Source organism: Thunnus albacares, chromosome 15 (genome assembly GCF_914725855.1).
Source record: "Thunnus albacares chromosome 15, fThuAlb1.1, whole genome shotgun sequence".
In the NCBI taxonomy this organism is placed as follows: Eukaryota; Metazoa; Chordata; class Actinopteri; order Scombriformes; family Scombridae; genus Thunnus; species Thunnus albacares.
In genome coordinates, this window is record NC_058120.1 from 9,586,867 (window position 1) to 9,611,202 (window position 24,336).

Genomic DNA, 24,336 nt, shown 5'->3' on the forward strand with positions numbered 1-24,336 from the left:
CAGGAAACCAGGTTCCTGCTCGAATCTGGTTGGATTCTGCGGTGAGTCAGATGGTGCTTGGGAGGCTGAACCCCTCTGAAAAGGGAAATAAATGCAAATTCAGTATTTTGGGTCCTCTTTGAAGTCCATTTGCACTTAAATGAGTGTGACAGAACCTGAAATGACCCCTGTTGAAAGGGTCCCTTAACAGCGATGAAAAGGAGTTGAAGGGACAAACAATGATGACAGTAGTTGAAAAGTTGGAAATGCGTACATGCTGTGCATTTGTGTGTGTTTATATAATGCTTTAATGCGTGTGCACAATGGTGTCACACATTTACAGACAGCAGAGATTAATAAGAAGGTTTGTCTCCATCTCAAAACCATTTGAATACCAATACACAATGCAGCTAGGAACAATACATTTGGCCCAGTGCCTGGATGGCAGATTCTCAGCTCTCTGTCTTGTGTTTTGCTGGTTAACATTCATACCATTCATTTCATACATTACATACCTCACCGTGTTCCTTCACAGTTCGAAGAAACAGCGACCTAGTCTCAAAAAATAAAAACGTGGCTTTTGTTGCAGGGAGGAATGAACAACAGCATTCCATGTGCAACCACATCAAAGGTCCCCCTCACCATGGGGCTAAATGAGGGCAGACTGTCCTGCTTGCCCCTCCTGACATGACTGCCACTAATTAACCAGAGATCTAAAACTGACACTCCTCTTCATTCATGCCTCTGGATCTTGCTCTTCGTCACTTTTTCTCACATCTTCACTCTAATCTCAACAGTTTTTTTTTTTTTTTTTTAAATGTGCAGGGCTTCTCTTCGGGTTCCAGTGAGAGGGGACAGCCACACAACAAGCACAAAGGGGCATTGTCTGCTGGTGAAAATGTGGTTTACAGGCTCTGCTATAATGGCTTGGTGGTTGCTGGAAGCCATGCGCACTTCCTAATATTCGGCTCACATGCGATTTCATTTTGAGAAAAGACTGAGCTATGGGGCTTTGCCTTTGTGTGAGAGGGACGCCTCACAACTTATTTTCTGAGCCGACAGGCTCGGGCTCCCTTACCCCCTCCCCGCTCTTCACCCCCTCTTCCCCTCTCTGGTGGCGCTACTATATTTGTGTGGGATCTCTAGCGATGGAAGAGTAGACACAGGCTGCGTTGCCAGTCAAACGTGTTCGGGCTGTCAGACTGAACGGCTTCCAGCGCTGCGATCTGTCTCCTCTCCTCGTCAGTGGGAGCTGTTTGATCTGACAGAGAGACTCCATTAGAGACACAGGGAAGTTCAACTGCTGGGAGGTTGGATGGCTTCAGCAGTCAGAGTAGCAGCCCAGAGAGGAAAAGGTTTGCACACACAGTCTGGTTGCAATCTTGGTGTCTGTGCTGTGTATCTATAAATGTCTCTGAGCATTACTTGTCCTTATACTAGGTGTGTGTGGTTACACGTTGACGAGAGCAACGTAACAAAGCCAAACTGGGCTGACATATTTTGGGGCTCTGTTAGGCAAAGGGGTGATGACGCAGTGGGTAATGATATCATAAATGTGCGGGGCTGTTGAGCTGCAATGTCAGAGAGAGAGAGAGAGAGAGAGAGAGAGAGACAGAGAGAGAGAGAGAGAGAGAGTGAGAGAGAGAGAGAGAGAGATTATTTGCTGAGTGAGATGAGTAAGTCAAATGTGCTGTCTTCTGCAACACACACCGTAGTTTGCCCTCAGTCTCACAGTGGTGATGACCTCATAAACCTGCGCCGCAGTCCAACAGAGTAGAATAGATGCTGGTGTCAAAGTGGTGAAATGGTAGACGATGGTTTGATAAATATGCATCAATGGTTCAGCCACAGACCGTTACTACACTCCCTACATTTAATGTGGCTTCAACTTCCACTAATCAGGAGGAACTCTGACAAATGACTCAATTCTACAAGATGTCTTCATAAGAAATATTAGTGCATTAGTATTAGACATGCTCACAGTAATTTTATCACCTGTTTGCACTGTTTGATACTGTAGCTGTTAAAAAAGAGAAGGGAGAGTGAATTGATGTGGCTCCACTGAAAGATTGGTCTCCTGATCTGTGTGTGGCAGCTGGGCTCTGGCAGGGCTCTGGCACTTGGGCTGCATGGCAGTTAAACTGTCACTGGCAGGAACTGTAAATCTTTTGCAGAAGGTGAATGCAGCATGACAGAGCCACAGGTGTGTGTGTATGTGTGTGTGTGTGTATATGTGTGTGCGTGTGTGTGTGTGTGTGTGTGTAATGCTTTCCAATCGCCAGTTTGTCACAATGCAACAGTTGCTTGTCTCTCTTACTGTCTGTGTCCCTCAGCCATCCTGAGGAGAAGGATCCAAATTTTTCACTGGACACATTTGGCAAAGTCAGAGTGAGTCAGGATACTGTGTGTGTGTGTGTGTGTGCTTGAGTGTATGTATGTGTGTGTGTGTGTGTGTGTGTGTGTGTGTGTCTGTAGGGGGTGGGGGTGCTGTCACTTTGGCAACGCAACTGCACATATTGCAGCGATTACCACAGCGGAAAAATGTTTTTCTGCAACATGCAATTACTACAGATTACAGATTGCCGTCCTTGCATCAGAAGCTCTCGCCAGAAAAGGAGAAACACTGTGCATTTGTGTGTGTGTGTCTGTGTGTGTGTGTGTGTGTGTCTGTGTGTGTGTGTGTGTGTGTGTGTGTGTGTCGTTACACACAAATAGACAGACAGACACAGAGACAAAGAAAGATGAGAAATGATTATAGCTCACACTAAAAACCACAACTGAAAAAAATAGGGGAGTTGACGTATTTATGGGACTCATTTAGATTTAAAAGTTATACTGACTTTCTGGGGTAAATAAGGACCCTGGAAAAAAATACAATCTGTCCTTCAGTGAAATGAGGAAAAGCAGAGCCGGGTATATTTCGTAGGCCTTTGTCCATCATCATCAACATTATGAAAAACATACACTGATCTCCGCATTGAGTATACAACTCCAACGCCACAAGTTATATCAAGTTTGGACTTTACATTTTGTTCCAGGTTACAAATCACCCTCAATATCAAAAAGCTTCCTTCAGGTCACACTAAACAATATAACCCAAAAGTGGTGCCCCGCAGCAAGGCAGGGCCCTATTTACAAACTCACCAGATCAAAACTCAACCCAAAGTGCTCCTATAATAGCACTGGGGCCTTTTGGTGAGCTTACCATCCAATGCTACTTTTAGTGGGTTTCCAAAGAATAAACAGGCCTGGGAACCACATCACAGACTGCTGACTGTCATCGTTGGGTGAGTGTACCCGACGGATGATGTGAGGGCGGAGCGACCATGACACCGGGGTTTACAGCTAGTCCCCCTCCCACCCTCCCCTCCCTTGCCTGCCTCGGGTGTGGTGTGCACCATTGAACTGCCACTGAAAGGGCAGGGAGGGGGCCCGACCACGTTCAACCCCCGAACGCCGATCACAGTGAGGCCATCGGATTGTCTCACTGTGCCTTTCATGGTTGTTATTGTCAACAGAAAAAGAGTGCGTCCTGATTTGAGGGTTTAAGAACTAGAGGTGTGTTTGATCTTGCAATCATGTATGCACACTCACCAAATCTGATCTGCAGCAGCCCCCTCTAGAGCAGTGATGGAAGAGGTACTCAGATCCTTTACATATGTACCAATATGTGGAAATACTTCAATACAAGTAAAAGTACATTCAGCAGAAGTAACAAAAACAAAAGCAGCAAAAAGTCCCTGTAACTCTTATGTTGTTATATATATGACATTATTAGACTGTTAATACTGATGCATCAATGTGTATATGGCATTTTATTGTTGTATCAGGTCAATGTGGAGCTAGTTTTAACTATTTCTTATAGTGTTAGTTTAGTCCGGTGGTTTCCAACCTGTGGGTTGGCCCCTCCAAAGGACCACAAGATAAATCTGAAGGGTCGTGAGATGATTAAAAAGTTAGGAAAGTAGAAAAAACTCCTTTTTTCTTCTAAATATTGGATATTTTTACCTTTTTGGGACTCATACAGCTATTCATAAACAAGCCATCTGAGAGGTTTAGAGGGGAAATCTTTCTTTGTTTCTATTGCTAACAACTCACTGACATGTGAACTGACAGACACAAGCCAAAAAGGTTTCATAATGCATTGTATTTATAAGTTTATGACATGTTTTTTCAAATGTGAAATATTAACCTGAAAAGTAACAACAGCTGTCAAACTAATATAGTGGAGTAAAAAAGTAGCAGCAAATGGATATATTCAAGTAAATGTATTTAGTTACTTGCCGCCACTGCTCTGGAGGATTGGGAAACATCAATGTGGCACCACTACCAAACTTATCCTGTAATGCATTCGATATGAAATGAAGTGACAGATAGACAGACACGTTTGAAAATGAATGTAGTCTTTAAGAAGTCCATTTACATTCAGCAGACAGAAATAAAAACAGAGTTGGAGTCGTCCCCCAACAGCCATTATACAGCTCAATTGATTCCGAGGGCTTTAATAAGCCCTTGGCTCCACTCTGCACCTTTTATAAAATGTAAGCAGAGTATTAAAGATGCATGAGATGAATGTGCTCATTGTCTCCTCTGGTGACTTGCCGCATCTCAACTCATCACTCTTGCATAGTAATTAGCTGCTGGGTTTGGAAATGTCACCATCCTCTTCATCATTTTTCGTGTAATATATACTCTGAACGCCTTCAAGGATCTGGAATTGGGACCTGACACTCTACACTCATGAGTTACTGGATATATAAAGTGCTACAAGGAGCGAACGACAGAAGAAACGAAAGAAATTAAAATAGAAATAAAGTTTCTTGAGGTCATTATGACCTAAAACAAAGTTTGAGTATACATATGCATACCAGTGATCATTAAAACTAACACAGACAGCCTTGGTGGAGTAAAAATAACATACAAATTTATATGATCAAAATTGTTCAATGTGTTTCATATTTTCCTGTCTGAACATCAAAATGGACAAAAGTGACCACCAATTGTGATGTGCTGACACATTATGTAATCAAAATTTGAGAAAGAATCAGCCATCAGAGCAGCAAGAGCCCAAAACCCAAACAGTCTGTACCCACTCACTGTTGTTTAAAAGTTTCCCCATATACTTGTGTATATAAACACTCCGACGCTAGAATATGATTTGGCTTTGAGGGGACTGGCACAAATGGCTTTGGTGACTTACATCATGCTTGTGAGTCTAATCACAGACACTCTTGTCATATCAAGCAGAAAAAGTCCATTTCATAGCGAGCTACATTTCAGAAAAAAAGGAGGGAAGGGTAAACAAGCCTGGCGTTCCACAGCCACCGCAGAATTCATCATTCATACAAAAAAATACCCCGAGCCCCAAAGTGGAGCTAATTTAATCCGAGAGGAATAAAACTCCATTTCATAGAAGTCGTCCATTCAGAACACTCATATTTCCACTGAGCAGAAACCCCCGGCTGAAATTCGAGCAGACACTTTTCGGAAGGAATGCATTCGGTGGGTTGAGGGCCAAAGCTTGCCCTGTAATTTGTGAATGTACAGAAATGTGTGACCGCCACAGCTTCTCTAAAGATAGAAATCTTTGTCTTATGTCATCACCGAACCTCAAACTATTTCTAATTGCCCCCATAGCCCCCTTTCCAAATGAATAGCTACCCATCCAAAGGCTTATGTGTGCAAGTCTGAAAATAGCCCAGGAGTTTACACAGGCTAATGGATCATATTCAGAATAAAAAAAATGAAAAACTTTAAAGGGATCTCCACGTATATGAGACTGTCCCCATCTTCAAAGTGACTTTTAAGTGGCACTGAAAGCAGTGTGGGTGGCATTTAGAGTCAGGTATAAGTTTACAGACCCCAAAGGCTTCCATGGGTTTCTTTGCTAATGGGGATCATACTCATATTAGCCTTTACAATCTGACTCATTACACATGTAACCTAAAGTAAGTGGGGTTTCCACTGGTTTTAAACACACACAGGAGGAGGAGGAGGAATCTCGAGAGTTTCTTTGTACAGACTCCAAGTAATCTTATTAGTTAAACTTAATTTTGTACGTTTCTTTAAAGTGTCATAAAGGTCCCGTTTAGACCGGTTTGGTACTGCAGAAAGATTTCATGGGGTCTTTATAGCCAACAAACCACTTTCTGGTACCGCAGGGAGCCCTTTTTTGTTATGAGCGTACATTCAGATTTCAGGGCCGGGCTACGTTGAAGAAGGCAACCTCTCAGTCACAAGTTTTCACAGAGTAACCGTCGGTAAACAATGATGTGATTTCTTGATTTATATCTGAAGGATCCATTTTCTTTTTTATCCTTCAGTGGTACAAATTGTATATGCTGAGGCCTATTTGAGGTGGGTCTGGGGTTTCACGTGTCCTCCAGGAGTTCTGTCTTGATTTCAGGCTCAACCCACCCGGATCATTAAAAATCGTTCAGGGGCACGACGGGCTCTGTCCTAAATGCCTGTGCGGCTGAAACTGTAGAAACTGCATGTTGAAATGCAGAGGTCTAAATGTGACAGGCGCCCAGAGCGCACATTACAGCTGAGCAGGGTATAGCTGGGGCGTGTGGTCACATATTAATAATGAACCAGGGCAGGAGGATGACTAAAATATCAACAGCATTGTCATTGTCCCATTCGAGCTTTATTCGAAATAGAGGCCGCACGATAGATGAGCTGATCAGAGGTGATTTTGTTTTTGCTGTTGAGATTGTGAGGGATGCTGCTGCTGCTGCTGCTGCCGTTGCTGTTGTGTAGAGTGGTTTTAGTGCAATTGTTGGATGAGCTTCAGTGATTTGGGCTTCCCCTTTTGGTCAAAAACACTAGAATCGACACACCGTAGGCCACGTTGGCTCTCCTCAGGGATCTCATAAAGTAACATTTCTATTGATGTTATTCAACTGTATACATGTCTACTGAATTCAGGAGATGGTGATAACGATTATGGCTTTATTATCATGATTTTATTACTCTGTGATTGGTGTAATTAATCTAAATAGTGAGTTATTTTTATTTTGTTGGTAACCCCCTAGATTCACCAGACCCCGCAGCAAGAAACACTGTCCTAGATAACAAGCAGGGAGTGTCAGAGTGTTAAATGAGTTTGTAGGCTGATATTCCTGTGACCTCAAAAGTCCCATAGAGGCGCTCAAAAAAAAAAAATAAGAAAGAAAAAAAGATTTAGAAATGAGAAGAGAGAGAGATGGGAGATGTTTATTAAATGTTTAATTAAGTAATTGGATAAACTCTTAAACACTTTCTCACATTTTTCATAAGTGGTTTATATATATATATATATATATATATATATATATATATATAAAAGGTAGATTTTTGTTTCTGCTTTTCCTACAGAGGTGTTAGAGCATGCTGCATTGAGATATCACCACTGATAGCATGAGGTTTGTGGCCAGGTGTGATCCCACACAAACTGCTATGAACTAAAGCTCTGATGTTCAAACGTTATTCCATAATTAGAAATTTCAGTTCACATTTTTTTTTTTTTTTTTTTTTCTGAGATCTTTGCTCTGCTTCTCTCTCGGTCTGTGGCTCTGACTTCGACCACTGTGATGGGGAGGAAAATTAAAGGAAAATCTGAAGCCAATCCGATGACTCCTCGCGCCAATTACCTGCACTTAATTTATTCTCGTGCAAGAAAACAACTTAAAACCCGACGCAGACGCGCACGCGCACGAAAAACAAAACGTGTTATCGATTGATTGAATTGATTTTAAATGCGCTTCAACGAAAATCCAGATGGACGATTCAGTGTTTCTTTTTAGTTTTTAATTTCCTGTTTTGACTATTTTTATTTGTTTGAATTTGAGTCGGTTATTATTTTCATCATGTTTTTTGTGTAATGTTGATTTTTTTATATCAAAGCTGGGAGAGATTTCTTAATTAATTTCTGCAGCAGTTAAGTCGCAAAATCTTTTAAAAATCGTGTAAACTGTCATAATTTTAAACTCTGTCGGTGCTCAACAGACCCTACAAAAGTAAAATCATATATATTATTTTAATCGGCGTTTACTTCTAGATAAATGACATATGCATCTACAGTAAAAGCCACACAATGCAAGGAGCCACTGAATTCCCTAAATGCTGCATCAGCGATGGAAATGTAAACTCTAATCCATCACATGGCTTCAGTGTGCGCTTATTAAACGAATAATCGTCAACGCATTCATAATTATTTCATTTCTTCAAAAATAATTAAGCTTATTCGGATTGAAGCAAAAAGAAAAAAAAAGTAAAAAAAACTGATATCGGAACTTCTTACAGTGATGAAAATATCTCAAGAACAGGATTCGTTTTGCTGCTTTGGATAAAGTCGAAATTAATTCAGATTTCCGTCTATCTTACAGCACAGATAAAAGTTTCCTTTTCTCTGCAGCAGATGTGAAATGTCTGCCTCAGACTGTCTGAGCTGACAGCGATTGAAAAGGCAAATGCGCCAACTAGTGTCAGAAAGCAGCATGGTCGATGGCGCGCAGGGTGTGCCGTCATTTGATCAGGTTCCTAATGAATTCAGCCTCTGGCACACACTTATTGCTCTGTTATGTCCTTTGATGTGGAAAAAAAAAACGCATTTGCCTGTTTGCTTTAATTTTCTTATTAATTTATCTTGGTCAATTAAAGTGATACGGATCTGTCTTAAACCCATAATTTCTCTTTATGAAAAAAATGTTATTTACCTGCTGTGAAGGTATGAAGCCGCCAGATGCAACAGCTCTTCAAAAGCAGTAAATGACAATAACAGCACAGGTCTCTGCAGTCTAAATCCTTCTCTAGATCAATTATAAACAGCTCACATAAAAATAGGTCAGAGCAGGTGCTGTGATTGTGACGAGGACACATGTGCAGATAATTCTGCTTCTATATTAGCTGTTTATTATGTTCCCCTGTCAGACTCCTAATTCAGATTCAACACAGAGCTTGTTTGGCATTAAACCTGATTTTTTTTTTTTTTTTTTTTTTTTTTACATGTCAAAGTCCATCACATTTAATAACTTACACTGTTGTTTCATTTCACGGTGCCCAATGATTATAATTTCAAATCAAATTGTGTTCAAATAATTCTTTATGCAGTTCAAGACTAAATATGCCTCTCTATAAAACAAAAAAATCCTCATAATTCATAAAGTTTCTATTTCTCCCTGTTAATATATATATATATGTGTTGTATAAAAGCAGAAAGAAAAGCTGTGAGATATGTATCAATAATTCAGCTCGTGTGTGACAGCAGTAAACTGGTGAAAAAAAAAGCGAACCAGAGAGCGTGATTGGTCTGATGAAAGCCCAACCCAGCAGATTCATTGGTGGAAGTCATCTCCACACTCCCAACTACTAAACACTAAAATGACTCGGGTAAAATAATATCTCGGCACTCTGCACTCCGTTCAGCCTCACGGCTCCTTCTTGCGCCCTGTAACCCTGCGCTAAAGGATAACGTTAAAGGAAATCCATCTGGAGTGACGGGACAGTTCCTGTAATCGCCAGAATAACGCTGGGTTGTTGTTGTTGTTGTTTTTTTTTTTTTTGAGGAGGAGATCCAACGAGGATAAAGTTGGAAGAACTTTTACGCAGGAAAAGGACACTGATGAACTTCTGCGACTTCAGTTTGACTGTAGATATTCGGGTTTGAGAGAGAGTTTCTCGGCGTTTTCAGAGGAGGCTGGTGAGATCTGAAGACGCGTCTGGCAAAGTCTGGCAGTTTAGTCGAGATCACTTTCTAAAAAGTTTAGCCGAGAGCGCCAGTCAGCTGGATTGTCTTACTTTTTACACCACGGCTGGATTACCTGATCATTGCCAAGAGACTGTCTCTGATCGGGACTGAATTATTTAGGGGATTCATTTTAGATTTTAGAAGTGAGAGTTCCAGCAGTTTGTGTGGTGTTGATATATTGTTTACACGCGGCTGAAATTGTCCATCAATGTGCGTTAGATAAGAGCGCCGATCTAAGACAAGTACAGAACTGTAAGAGACTTTGGAGAGCTTTTGTTTGTGCGGTTTTAATAAACAGAGCAACCCTGATGTTCGTCGGGCTGACACATCCTGTGCAGATGATCTAGCACACAGTCATCAGCTTATTGTTTCGGTTAAGGTAGCGAGGCTCTCTTTTCACTCAGACTTAGTGCGCTCTCGCCTCCATCCTTTGCGCTCACAGTGGACTCCTGAGACCATCAGCGTCTGGAGGAAAACAAACTGTTTTTCCCCCCAAAGAGTCCTGCACGTGTGATACAACCCAGTCAGGTGGCACTGACCCAAGCTGTTGTGATGCATATTCCCGTAGAGCCGCCCACCACCAGACGGTTCACGCCGCCCTCCACGTCCTTCCCCTGCAGTAAGATTGGAGACGGCAACGGGGCCATGGCCACCCCGGGGCCCCTCAGGTCAAGACCGGACACCAGGAACGTGGTGGACGTCCTGGCGGACCACGCCGGCGAGCTGGTGCGGACCGACAGTCCCAACTTCCTCTGCTCAGTCCTCCCGTCTCACTGGAGGTGCAACAAGACGCTCCCCGTGGCTTTCAAGGCAAGACACATGGCTTCTAATTATCCTTTATAATATTTTTATTTTAAAGTACGCACCCTCTGGCTTTCTGACTGTAGTTTATGTATGAGAAATGCTTTGTGGATTTAAAAAAAAGGAAAAAAATAAGTTATTTAGTTTCATTTATTCATATATCAGACTGGGCTCTAGACGCTGTGTTTTTGCATGTTGCAGTTTGTTGATTATACATTATTAAAATGTTCAGACAAGTTTAGTATTTATTGGCTGTAAAATGCGCCATCCAGAATAATAACATCCGAAATCAGGACAAAAATTATTGCAGACAAGAAGTCTGAAATTACAACAGATCTGAACACATTTTTATCTAATTATTTTTGTATTAGGCCATGTAATATAAGACTGAGGTGCTTTATATCTGTGGCTTATGTCAATATTATGTGTAATGTCATAATCATGTGTTTGGACGAGATCAGATGAGAACACAAGGGAAATAAATAACAGGACAAGGACAAGATAATAAAATGTATGTGACATAAAATTTACATAATTTTAATTTAAATGTTAAAAGGGTACGCTGGAGGCTTTAGCCATCCCCCCCACTTCCCCGCCCCCCTTCGACCAATTTATGCAATAGTTTGTTGTTTACATTGTGGTCAAATTGAAAAGATATTCGTGCTTAGTATTATGGGAGCCGGATGCTGTTTTACGCGCGCAGTGTGTGCATTTGGTTTGGTGACCCAGAGTGACCGCCTGCTTTCTCCGTGCTCATGCAGGTGGTGGCTCTCGGTGACGTCCCCGACGGGACTCTGGTCACCGTGATGGCCGGCAACGACGAGAACTATTCGGCCGAGTTGAGGAACGCTTCCGCCGTGATGAAGAACCAGGTGGCCCGTTTCAACGACCTGCGCTTCGTAGGCAGGAGCGGACGAGGTGAGCTCAGTCTCTTTTTTTTCTCTCCTTCTCTCACACATACGCACACATACATCGACCTGCAAACAAACACACACACACACACACACACACACACACACACACACACACACACACACACACACACACACACACACACACACACACACACACACACATAGGATGGCAAAGATTCTGGCTGTTATGCCATTTGCAGACACATATACGCTTATAATAATTATAGTGGATCATATTTCTACGTCTAGGTGACAGAGAACTGACAGCACATTATTATTTTTTAGTGAATGTGATAAATTATTTTGCGTCTAGGTCACCAAACACGTTGCACAGAGACTCAAATAGGTAACAGCGATGCAGTATGTTTCTGAAAATATGGCTTTTTAAATAAATTTCTGTAAATTTGGGCCTCATTTCTGTTATTCCAAAGATAAAAACCGCAAGAAGACCAAATGTGGAATCATTTAGGTATGGGTACGGCGAGTGCCCTCACTGTGCCAACTGACGTTCATGGGTGTCATCTGAAACATCTGGCCTGCGTCACGGTGCACAGTTGCGATGTGGCTGTAATTTTCTTAATCCAGGGAATACAGATAATTATCCACGTGGTGTAAGTCTGCGGGATGGATGAAAAAAACCACCTCTCAATTCATGTCCCGGGGCAATTTGTCAAACAATCCCCGCCACCATTTAGGATCCATAAAGCTTATAGAGTAATACGCTGTATTTATCATGGGCGTTGTGTTTAATTGTTGTATAAAAACACATACCAACGGGCCTGTTCTCACGGGCCTGCTGCAATATATGTTTTGCTATATTGAGAAAATCAAAAGCTCTACATTTTCAGGCTGAAATGTCCCAGACTGAGAATATTTCAAAAGTGCTTGCTCCCAAAATTCTTCTACTAAAAGAAGCATTTTTCTTATTCCCTTCAGAGCCCTTTCTGGCCTTTTGTGGCCTTTTTTATTGTGAAGATAATTGTGAGTTAAAAAATAGAAAATAGGTCTTGTCTCCGAATTAAAAAGGAGCCTATGCCGTTAATTTCTGTAGTCAATTATCCCACCCGAGGATTCTTCTTTTTACTTTCCTCCCACGCAGTCTCTTTTTAACAAGAGATGCCTTTCTCATAGCTGGAGACAAGCACCGGACCCGCTGCATGATGCAGCTTTCTTCCCGCTGCACGGACTTTGATGCAGATGGGAGCAAGATCCTGTCTTGTTGAACAATAAACTATCGCTGTAAGCCTTTTCGGACAATCTGGAACACATTCTCTCAATAATCTAAATCATATCCACAGTCAGACGCATCAAAAGAGGTGGTCCGTGGCTTCTTTTTTTTTTTTTTTTTTAATTCAAAGGCTTCAGCGGGACAAAAGCCGGTGATGATTTGAAGTTGAACAAGTGAGGTATTGTTACAAAGAAAAGAAAACAAAGTTTCATAAATAAATAAGAAAAGGCAGTTTATGAAGGTGAAATCAAACATGTTATAAATCTCATAAAACTCACGGACATGATGCTGTGTGCAGGAAAGAGCTTCACTCTGACCATCACTGTGTTCACCGGACCGCCACAAGTGGCCACCTACCACCGCGCCATCAAAGTCACTGTAGATGGGCCCCGGGAACCACGCAGTGAGTACACACACACACACACACACACACACACACACACAAACACACAAACACACAAACACACACACACACACACATCACACAAACACTACTATTGTTGTTTCTGAAATGCATTGTGGTGTGATGTGAGGGCTGCAGAGCCACCCAGTTGAAGCAGCTATTCCTGGTTCTGAAAGTGGGGGGTGTCAGTGACTCTACAAGCTGAAAGGTCTGCGTGAGTCATATGCAGATAATATATGAAAATCTAACACTGTGAGCATGTGTGAATGTGTGTGTGTGTGTGTGTGTGTGTGTGTGTGTGTGTGTGTGTGTGTGTGTGTGTGTGTGTCAGTTAGAAAGTCGTCACATTCAGGGGGGGAGGGGGGGGGGGGAGGGGGGTAAAAATCTGTTCACACCATCAAAAACAATCCGGTTTCCACTGAATCTGTTTAAGGGTTAAGATCAGAATTAAAACTAGTTATTCTTGTAGTGGTTGTGATAGGCCTCTAGAATAAAAGTAGGGCAGTATATTATCGTCACAAGTATTCTTGATCTGGTTTATATGTGTGTGTGGTCTTTCATAAGCTACTTTTGGGGACACATTTCAACGTAGGATCATTTAATTGGGGACAACTTGTCAATTTGGGGGCAAAAGCCACGTCCCCAGTTAGAGAAAAGCTGATTTTTGGGTCAGTGGTTGAGGTTAGGGTTAGGCAAGTAGTAGTGGTTATTGGTTAGGGTTAGGGTAAGTCTCCAGGAAATTAATGTAAGTCTATGCAATGTCCCCGAAAGTGACCATGATCTGATATGTGTGTGCGTGTGTGTGCAGCAGGGCCACATGGACAGGCCCAGTCAGAGGAAACTGTAAAGCATATTAAGGCATAACCCAAGACCGCTAAGAGGAGCTAAGTGAGTCTCCAAGCCGCAGGTGGCTCAGCTCAGTGGATCCCCCCCAACCCCTCCCCCCTCCCTTCCTCCTCACCCACCCCTCACCCCTACCTTCCCCAGTGCTGGTCAGAGGGGTCGTATCTGACCCGACCACATAAGTGGCTCGTTGATTTAACACGGGGCAGACTCCGGGCCACTGTTAGCCCTGGCAGGGAGGCCCGGCGTGCTAAAGCTGTTAGCGCCACCGGTCAGCCGCAGCTACATGTGGTTTAATACTGCTGGTGTGAGAGGGTAGTGTTACTCAGATGAGTCAGGGGCTGATGGCTGGAGCTTTTTCTGAATGCATGCATGAATTTTTTTTGTTGAGCCCAAGGTGGGATAGACGAGAAGGTATAAGATTTCATGATGATTCCTATGGAGAGGTCCAGCTTTTAATGGTTCTAGTGCGCAGAGTTTTAGAGGTGTCCCATCGAGTGGATGGCTGAGGCTTGTGCTCATATCTGTGCAGGGGGATATTTGGGACAGGGTGGATTTAGCTCAGGCAAAAGAGAGAAAGGTAGCAAGTGCCACATGGGGGTGGTGGTGGTGGTAGGGAGGAGGAGGAGGGGGGGGGGTATGCCTGGCAGAGAAGAAGCCGAGGGGCACATAGAGAGGGGACCTCACCCCTCCTGCCAGGCTGGACGCTATTTACAGAGGCATAAAAGAGAACAGTGACTGCAACGGAGGGAGGGACTAGATAATAATAAACACTGTATGTATGTGTGTGTGGATGGTTTCAATTTTATAGTCTTTGGTTTGCAGGAGAAAGAAATGAAAAAGTTGAACGTGTGCGTCTGTGCATGAGTGCGTTCTCATCTGCATCTGCGATCGTCTCCGCTTGAAATAACTGTGTGCATTAAGGACGTCTCCTGTCTGTCTGTCAACAAGTTACGGCTCCAGCTGAGGCGTCAGAGTGGCCGTGCTACTTTTACACTGGCGCTGGGTGCTATAAGGTGACACTGTTTAATATAGGGCAGGAGGAATTTAGGGCTCCATTAAACTCTGTTACACGGTGCTGAGAGGGAATTCATGGAAAGACAGAAAATAAACTTCTGCAATAGCTGATTTAAAAAAAAAAAAATGCATCTGAATATTATTTCAATATGTACCTCACTCAGCTTAACCCCCTGGAACCAGAGATTGTTAGATTTGTGCAAATGTTTCAATGGCAAAGCTTATCTGAAATATGAATAATACATCCAGTTACTCCGCAGTGAAAACAGACCCGGCACCACACAGGAAATTCAAACAGCTGATCGCAGTTAATAGAAAAAGCATTTTTTGAACGCACAGCATATTTATATTGTTGATTATATTGGTCTGAATGAGCTGTCAGATCTGAGACTGAGATGAGTTTTCAGTCCACTTCATTCTTTTGAAGGACTCGTGGCTTCAAAAATAGAAAATCGCTCGCAAGATGAGATAAAGGAGCTCTCATAAAGAAGCACATTCTAAGAGTAGCCTATAATATCAGTCATGTCCCTGTGCAGTCAAAGCACAGGAACACACACTACCATTCAGACATTATTAGGACCATAAAAATAATTAGATTCTTCTCTAACCACAAGGCACCACATTATATCGGCTGTACAACGTTTCGAGCCAAAGCAGAGAGGCACTTTTGCCAACACATAAAACTAACAGCATTTTTTCATTATAACTCTCATCCTCAGGGATAGTTATATAGCTATTCCAACGCTGCTTTCATCCCGTTTGTTTTTTAATTTTTCATCATCTGTATACCTCACTTTTTTTTTTATCATTCATAGAGTGCAGACAGCCTGAAGCCTAACTTGGCCGCGCCGTGTTCACCTGTCCGCAGGCTGGCAGGCTGCTGGGCCAGCCTGCACTGAGCTTTACAGGCTGTTTGTGTAGGGGCTGCATTTGCATGGCTGCCTGCCGAGCCGCGGCAGGAGCTGGCACCGATGTGGGGGGGGGGAGGAGGAGGAGGAGGAGGAGGAGGAGGAGGAGGTGGTGGTGGTGGTGGTGGTTTCATTAATGTTTACTGATCCAGTCAGGAGAACCTGACGGACAGGACTCCAGCGAGCGGCGACTCGCCTGCGGCAATGTAACAAAGTAGGCCTATACACGCAGATGGGCACAAATGAATACATATTCTCACATGCTCCATCCTCCGCCTCACACACACACACATGTAAATGGATATAAACACACACACAGGCACTATTCTGATCATGAACAGAAAGTAGGCTAAATGTTCAGCTAAGTATTTTTGTCTCCCTTGCTGCTGATTTCCTCATCACACATCCGGCATTCGTCATCATACCCCACTCCACCCCCCACTCCCCCAACTATCTGTCATACTATATTATCACACTTCTGCTGAGGCCAAACTGGAAGCACAACTGTTGCAAGCAGAAGCTCCCGCTCCACTTCTGTGTGAGAAGCGGTTTTAACAATATGCGGCTTCCGACAACAAGAAAGGACACGCTGAGCTACGAAAAGGGAGAAACGCAAAATGAATAAATAAATATGAAAGCAGATGACTTAAGTGTCGAGACCCTCCCTGTTTGTTGCTGCTATCGGACACCTTCCTACCACAACCCTGCAGGGTTATTCACACCAATTAATCCACAACTATATATTTGGTGTCCCTCTCACTCCCTCACTTATATATGACATCAGCCGCTGCCTATTTAAGAAAGGAAGAAATGATGAACTCACCACAGGACAGGCTGGGTTACAGAGATCAAAAAAGGGTCAGAAATATTTTGAGCTTGTGAAATAATGTTCATAAATAATTTGCACAAGGAAAGGGGTGGGGTGTATGTCACTTTTTTTTTTTGAGCCTGAGTATTTAAACATATAAAAAAAAAACATTTCATAGAAAGTTAAGTTTGTCAATGAGTAAAAAAAAAAAAAAACTTTCTGCACGCTTCAAAAGCAACGCTTTTGCAGAAAAGATCTGAAGATGTGGAGGGGAAAAAATGAAATATGTTTAAATAAAATGTATGCATGATTGATTTTGAAAGTGAAGCAAGAAAAAAAAAAGTAGAAGAAAAGGTCACTATTGTGACTCTCTCAGAACAGAAGCCGTTTGCCTAAGTGTGAAAATCAACACTCAAAGGTCAATTCAAAATGTGTGATACTTGAATTACAATGAACAATTTTCTGATTGGCCAATGAGAGTGCAACCTTTTGACTATCCACATTTCTCACTCTAATTCAAATGAAGGCAAACAGTCCAGCCCACTCAGCAAAGGGCGCTGGTAGGTGTTTAGTATTTCATTTATTTATTATAATTTTTTTCATCAACATCGAAACCTTTCAGACCCTTTCTGCTCCCACTCACATGTCTGTGGTGTTAGAAGAAAGCTAGAAGTAGGAGAGAGTTTATTGAATGTTGAGGATGTGGGAGCTAGTTGTTCGATACCTCAGCGAGGTCAACGTGGTAATTTGTCTGATGACACAAGAAAATGATACATGAATACACCCTAAAAGCTAACCTAATTGTACAGTGTATATGTTACACCGGCATACATTGTGGTAGAGCATGTCACACACACACACTTTCCCACCCACAGGCCCGCACATCCACCGAAATCACACAAGTGCTGTCGTGTTTTGTTGCCTCTATTTATTCGGCTGGGTGTGTTCACACAGCTACAGGAGGAGAATGGCGGGCGTGGGGGGGGAGTCGGGGGTGCATGTTGGAGTTGGCGGGTTGATTCTATTTGCATTTGGCACACAGACTGTACAAAGTATGCAAATAGACAAACAATGACATTTGCTGTGTTATTTTTCCTGTGATATTGCAGTCTCTCTTTAGAGTAAACAAAAGGATAGCATGCATGTGTGTTGCTGCGTATGCATTTGCGTGTGCAGGTGCTCAGCTCACGCACCTGCCAGGTGCGTCCATCTCTTTAAGTCGGCCCCTGCGGGCCACGCCCATGCCCCACAAATCACATGAAAGGCTCACCCTCAGTGCGAATTGCTCTCTCAAAGGCAACTTTGATGTTTGAAAATGGAGATGGCTGTCTTTGAAAGAAAGGCCTACAGGTGTATCAGTGCCAGGGGAGGAGAAAAACAGTGGCATGTCTGACGCTGGGTGCTTTCCTGACTGTTAATGGCTTATCATGACACCCAGATGTATAACCTGGACACATAGTGGTCTATGCACACACACACACACACACACACACACACACACACAAATAGTGTACAATCAAGCTCATGACCACCTAATTTATGATTTTATAGAGCATAGTCTGCCTTAATACCACTCACAGACAGATGGGAACAGATAAAGGGAAGATTTTATGTCGTCAAAGAAATGACACTGTGGCGTCTGCCGTGACTGGAGGCCAGCGACTGTGGCGTTCTCCTTCCCTGGGGTCACTCCAGACGCGTCATACTTGGCCTCAGTGATTAGAAGTAGAGCAAATATTGGCCAACTGATAAATCCGCTGGAATGCAGCAGTGTATGTTGAATAGGTCTGGACTGATTTCAGAGAGGAACTTGTGTTCTAGGACAAAACAATCAACACATTCTGAGGTCTGAGGCTTGTGATGGGTGGCGGATGAGAAAATTGTCCTTAGGTTGTCTCTGCACACTCCGTTGTTAATGACCTTTTAGGACATTTTTATGTTCGATATGAATGACTGTGGGACTGTTGCTTACAGAGTCAATAAAGCGTAATAGGACAGACATGAAAGCATCTTTAATATAATCAAATTTTGTTGTGGGAGGGTAAATAAAGGACTGAGATGGAAGCTTTTTGACCACTGTTGCCACCTTAACCACATCTAGAAGCTTTGAGGCTAACTCCCTTTGAGGGCTAATACACACATACAGACGCACACACATACACGCACAGCTGTTGGTAATCCTACTTGGGCTTTTGTGCTTAGGCTTTCCTGTGAAAGCAGAGCTAATTAGTCTAAATACCTCAACTAAGCAGAGATATAAACAAAGAAAATATACCCATTAGTCTATTGCTGGCACTTTTCTTCTTTTCTCTCCTCGCTGCCTCTATTTTCTCTTCGGCATGCTGCTGCAGCGTCAATGCACAAGTCTCTGCTAAAAACAGGAAAAAAGAAGAACATTGTTTAACATTTTGAAACGGCGCGATGTCTACTCCTCAGGCCAGTTGATGACTGTCGAGACACACAATAGCCTCGGGGTGAAATGCCCTTTCTTTTTCCACTCAGACTAAAATTTCCACCCTATATTTGCTGACGCCAGATAGAACACCCAGACGCAGTAGGAATTACCAAATTATTCACAGACAATCCCAGACAGTACTTTAAATTCACTCTGATGATGCAAGTGAGGCAGCGAAAAGACATTTTCTGAGAATCGCTGAAAAACTCGGCCAATGTCAGCTCTCTCCCCCTCTCTGTCTCTCCACCTACTCGCTACCCACTCCCCTCTAAACTCATCAGCCAAGCGTCTTTCCTGTTTACCTACCTATGAAGGGAAGTAAAATGCCCACTCTGTGTGTGCTCACTCTTCCTTATTTACTCTGACCCATACAGGAGGGAGCCATTACGACCTTTCAGCCGTAATTCAATAAAAGTTCCGATCTGCATTTAGAAAAATAAATGGCCCATGAGTGGAGGGATATTTTCTCCCCCGCTGCATTATGACAATAAACCGTTTTCTGTGTTGGGGCATCGGGGACGGGGGTGGAGTGGGGCGGTTTGTGGGAAGAAGGCACCTGCTGGTTACTGGAAAAGACGCTGTGTACCACCACCCTGCGGTTTGGATATTTATTTCTTCAGGCCTTAATGGTTAGGAACAGCAAGAAAATAATAGGTGTAGCAAGATCTTTCTTTTGCTTCCAGCAGCAGAGAAGGTTGTAATCCTCTGGGTAAACACAGAGGGAAGCCTTGGCTCTAGTCTTCAAAACGGGCTGGAAACATCACAGAAGAAGAAAGGTCAATCTTTTTAGCCTCATCACTACCGCAGCAGTCCACGGACATTATGATAACCTTAGAGAAAGTATTGAAAGTGAAATACGTGCATGCCTACACAGTGGAAAAATCACACATTTCACATTTCACACTTTTTGTTTGACCCACCTGGAATATAAATTGTCATTCTGTGGAACTGTATGTGTTTGGGGGCAAATGCAGATTATTGTGTGTGAGCTAGTATGCACTGAGGTGTGAACGCGAAGCCGTTTGACACATCTGCTGGCGTTGCATTGATGTATGTGACAGCGGCAGCTTGCTTTCCTTTCTCACAGCCTTGTGAGGCCCCCACCTTTCCCCCAACACCTCGCTGCTTAGAACAACCTGACTACCACGTATACGCAAACATGCACACACACACACCCACACACACACACACAGAGCAACCCCATTCACCATTAGAACTAAAATAACATACTCAAAGCAGCTTATTGCTTTAATATGATCTGTCACCGGAGCCAAATAGGCCTTCTGTGCTCAACAAGGCTAAAGTAGCAGCAGCAGCAGTACTGGGAAATATATGATGTCTGCAGGCAAGCAGCCAAAAAAGCCTGAAAAACATCCCCTCTCATATCGCCCCCAACACGCCTCAACTCTCAACTAGAAGACAGTAACACACACACACTATAGAATAGCGGGACAAAAGAGGGATGATTGCTCTCAAATGTGCTACGGGCCTTATTGTATTGTTAGGGAATCCGGGTGCACTGGGCCTTATTTTGGCACCCCTTCACTCTCCTTGCCTGCCTCAACCTGCCTCACTGTAGGGCTGTCCTTGTGTGGCACTGCTTCTGTTCCACACACACACATACACACACACATACACACAAACACACACACACACACACACACACACACACACACACACACACAAAGAGCTTTATCCCCTTATCAGAAAAGGAAGGCTGTGCTCTTTGCTCAAACAGTCTCATGTAGCAACTTCCGCTGTGAGCAGCTTATTTTCAGGCCTGCGAGGGGGATTTTCACACTGCTGATGTCCCCAGAGAGACTGATGCATCTGCCTGAGGGACCAGACGATCCCCCAGCTGTGGCCAGAGAGGGTGAACTATAGATAAAAGCATGCCAAAACTTTTACTGACCTCCTTCCAAAAGCTTAAATGGACATGTTTCCACAAAAAAAAAACCTCTCACCACTGTCAGTGCTTGACATGTTTATGACAAAGACTTTATCTTACACTTAGTTTATGTTCCAAGAAAGAAATAGTCTGTGTAATTCAATGCATTGTGCCATAGTAATAGAACTTCATACTGAAAGTGTTATGAGACTGTTATGTAAATGAGTGCAAAGTAGTGTAATGTCTGTGTGTGGCTAGCATCGACTCATTTAGGCGCAGACGAGACAGCCACAATCACCAGCCAAGGGTAAAAGCCACATCCTTCAGGGTCAGCCTCAAAACAAGAACTTTGATTCGCCCCACTGTAAATACCCAAATGTGTGATTCGTGGCCTTGGGAAACACAGTGGCAAACACACTGATGCTTTTTGAGCTGTGTGATGCCACCAGTAATAGAACGAAAAGGGAAGTACGAGAAAGGGAGTCGGAAAGAAGCAGGGTGGGAACAAGCAAGTCGGGGGTTCAGGTCCGCTAGAGAGGAGGAAGAGGAAGACAGGTGTACAAGACTTTGCTCAACAGATGTTGAAACGTTCCCAGTGTCTGTTGAAGCCAAACGGAAGTTTGCTTTGCAGGCAAGTAGGCCTCGCTGCAACATATGTTCAACTGTCACCCCGCATCGCGCTGTGCGGTTTCAAAAGCTAGATAAGGATCCTGCACTCGGTTCACATCTCCTCAACACTTGACTTTCGATACATGAATGCATACTGCATGGGCTTCCCTGACCTCAAAGGAAAGCTAGATGCATTTTAAGTTGTGGTAATATTGATTTGACTCAACATGAGCTCATACAAATATACTACTTGAGCAGAAAAACATCACACTAAGCTGCCATTTTGTAGCCTTCGAATTAGAATCAGAAATGCATGCAGACATTTTTTTGTGTGTAATCCTATACCATACTTACCGTAGACTTTACAGTCCAGACATAGTTTTCACTGTTAAGCGTGATACACGCACTCCAAATCAATTCTAGTCTGTTATCAGGGGCCTATCAAGTCCATTTATACGACGAATACAAATATTTACACTTCAAATATATTCAGTGCAGACTTGGGTCAGGGCCAAAGCACGTATTGCCCTTTGCCGTCCAGATAGAGTTTCAGTTTGCCCCTGAAAAAGCGCCCAGCCCTTTACTAAAAAGAGCTTGTGTTTAATGTGTCTCCCTTCGGACGGGAACATATGTTCTTTCTTTCAATGGAGACAGAGACAAACAGACAGAGAAAGGGAGAAAGAGAGTATAAGTAGAGGAAAAAGTGGGGGATGAGGGCAGGAAACAGGTCGTATTGGGTGATCGTTCAGCTGTGGCCGTCAGTGTTTAAGGCCTGGCTGTCACCTTACTGAGCAAACACTGTCTCTGTGTTGAGCTGATACGGGCTTTGTGGAGGGAAGGCTGGGCAAGACTCAGTCGAGCAAACTCCTCAACTCGAGGTCTGGTCTCAAAGCATCGAGTGCAATCTCATGAAAAACAACTTCACACTTTTTGCATCACTTCCACTTCAACCCATTTCCATGCGCTTCAAAGCAGAAGGGCAAAAAAAGAGCAAAGCAGCATGTTACATCTCAAGCTTTTCTGCAGAGAAGATAAAACACTATCAGGAAATAAAAAGACACGCATACACACGCACATGCACACACAAAACAAAGCAAGGCTGAGAACGGCACACCCATTTTCTTCAAAACACAGCCGTAGCCTTTCAGTACATCGTTAATACCAGACATTTTATATCAAGCATTTTATTTGTTCTTCATAGACTTCCATAATGCTTTCAGATGATGTGACCGCTACTCTGAGAGGAGGCTAGTAAATCTACAACCTTTAGCATCCATTTTGGCTCCGGGTGTGTATTGAGCGCTGCTGTTTAGGCCTCATGTGTGCATCGGCCCCCATCTCCCAGCTCTATCTTGTGGTTATGATATCATAACGAGAAAAAAAGGGCATTCTCTCCTAAGTGCACCCTGACACATTAAATATTCATCCGACCACAGAAACCCCTCTGAAATGGTGCCGGTGTGTAGAGCCGGCACCCCTCTGGCCCTCGGCCCTGCAGAAGTAGAAGTCAAATGTTTGGCGGTCGGACTAGACACACTGCGGCTACAGCCAGGGTCAACCGGCCAAAGACAGCGTATTAACACGAGGTTTAACTGGAAGATACAGGTGGAGTTTCGCTGGTGCTACATTTCAGAGACTGTAATGATTTAGACAGATATAAAAACTATTCTTCTGCTGTTGAATGAAGCCATTCAGTAAATTGTTTCCCTCCATTTCTATCTCCACGGCAGTGTTCACATCCTATGTCAATCAGAATATCAAACCTCTTAATTAATCTAACATGTGCTGCACATACAGAACAAAAAACTACAAGTCTCATCACAATCCCTAGCAGTAGTAGCAGCCACAAAAGCCAAAAGTGCTTTCCTTTAGTTGCTACAGCTACAAATCAAATCAAACTGTCTTAAAAAGATGAGGGGAAGGTAGTGTGTGAGTGTGTTTCCACACACATTGGCTTAATTTAAAAGTATTCAAGAAAGAAAGGCAGTGAATTGGGAAAAAAAAGTGTTTCAACAAATGAGAGAAAAACAGCGCAGAAAGAGAGAAAGAAAGTTTAAAGCCGCCTCTCAGTTGATTAGTGGTGTTAACAGCAACTGTGTGCCTTGGGTTAATGAGCTCCAGGCCTCATTCTAATGAAGCCTCGATCTGCTCCCCAAAAATCAACCTCTCACAGCCCACTAAACCCCCTACTGGAAGCTCCGTACAGTGTGTCGCCAAATGCAGTGTGTCCCTGCCAGCTGGAACGGGGCCACAGGATCCACAGCTAGGCTCAAGTGTGTGTGTGTGTGTGTGTGTGTGTGTGTGTATGTGTTTGTGGGCAGCTGAATGATCACTTTCATCCCTAAAGAGCCAGCCAATTCATCTTAGACCACCATTGGCCGCAGAAAAACTGACCAATTATCATTTTTTTTCCTGCCTGTCTGTGTTTTTTTTCCAACCAGTGAGCGGTGGGATGTATCATTTCCCTGACCTCAGCCGTTTGAGGTGGTGTAAATCTCTTAATAACTACACAAGGACACATATAGGGGCTATATTTGGAGGGCCGCTTCCCCTGGCCGCCCCTGCTCTGGAACAGACAGTAGCCACAGTGTCTATGTGGGTGATGGAGCCTGGACCTGGCGCTGTGTGTGTGTGTGTGTGTGAGAGAGAGAGAGAGAGAGAGTGAGTGAGAATTCTGGCCTTCATTCCTTCCATCACTGTTTAAAGAGAAGGCAGACTGGCCGTATGTGAGCATGAATAAAAAAGATATTACA

At 43.3% G+C, this 24,336-nt stretch overlaps 1 protein-coding gene across 3 annotated transcripts in view; it reads left to right on the forward strand.

Moving 5' to 3' along the window:
- The first annotated feature begins 1,074 nt into the window (after positions 1–1,074).
- Positions 1,075–24,336, forward strand: part of runx3 (RUNX family transcription factor 3) — a 39,764-nt gene continuing 16,502 nt past the window's right edge. The window contains exons 1-4 of one of the 3 annotated variants that reach the window (XM_044375420.1): positions 1,075–1,334; positions 10,278–10,519; positions 11,272–11,428; positions 12,951–13,055. In XM_044375420.1, the coding sequence (XP_044231355.1) occupies positions 1,295–1,334; positions 10,278–10,519; positions 11,272–11,428; positions 12,951–13,055 (544 nt within the window). In that variant the 5' untranslated portion in view covers positions 1,075–1,294. The remainder of the gene's footprint in view (positions 1,335–10,277; positions 10,520–11,271; positions 11,429–12,950; positions 13,056–24,336) is intronic. The other 2 variants (XM_044375421.1, XM_044375419.1) reach the window with 2 other exon arrangements.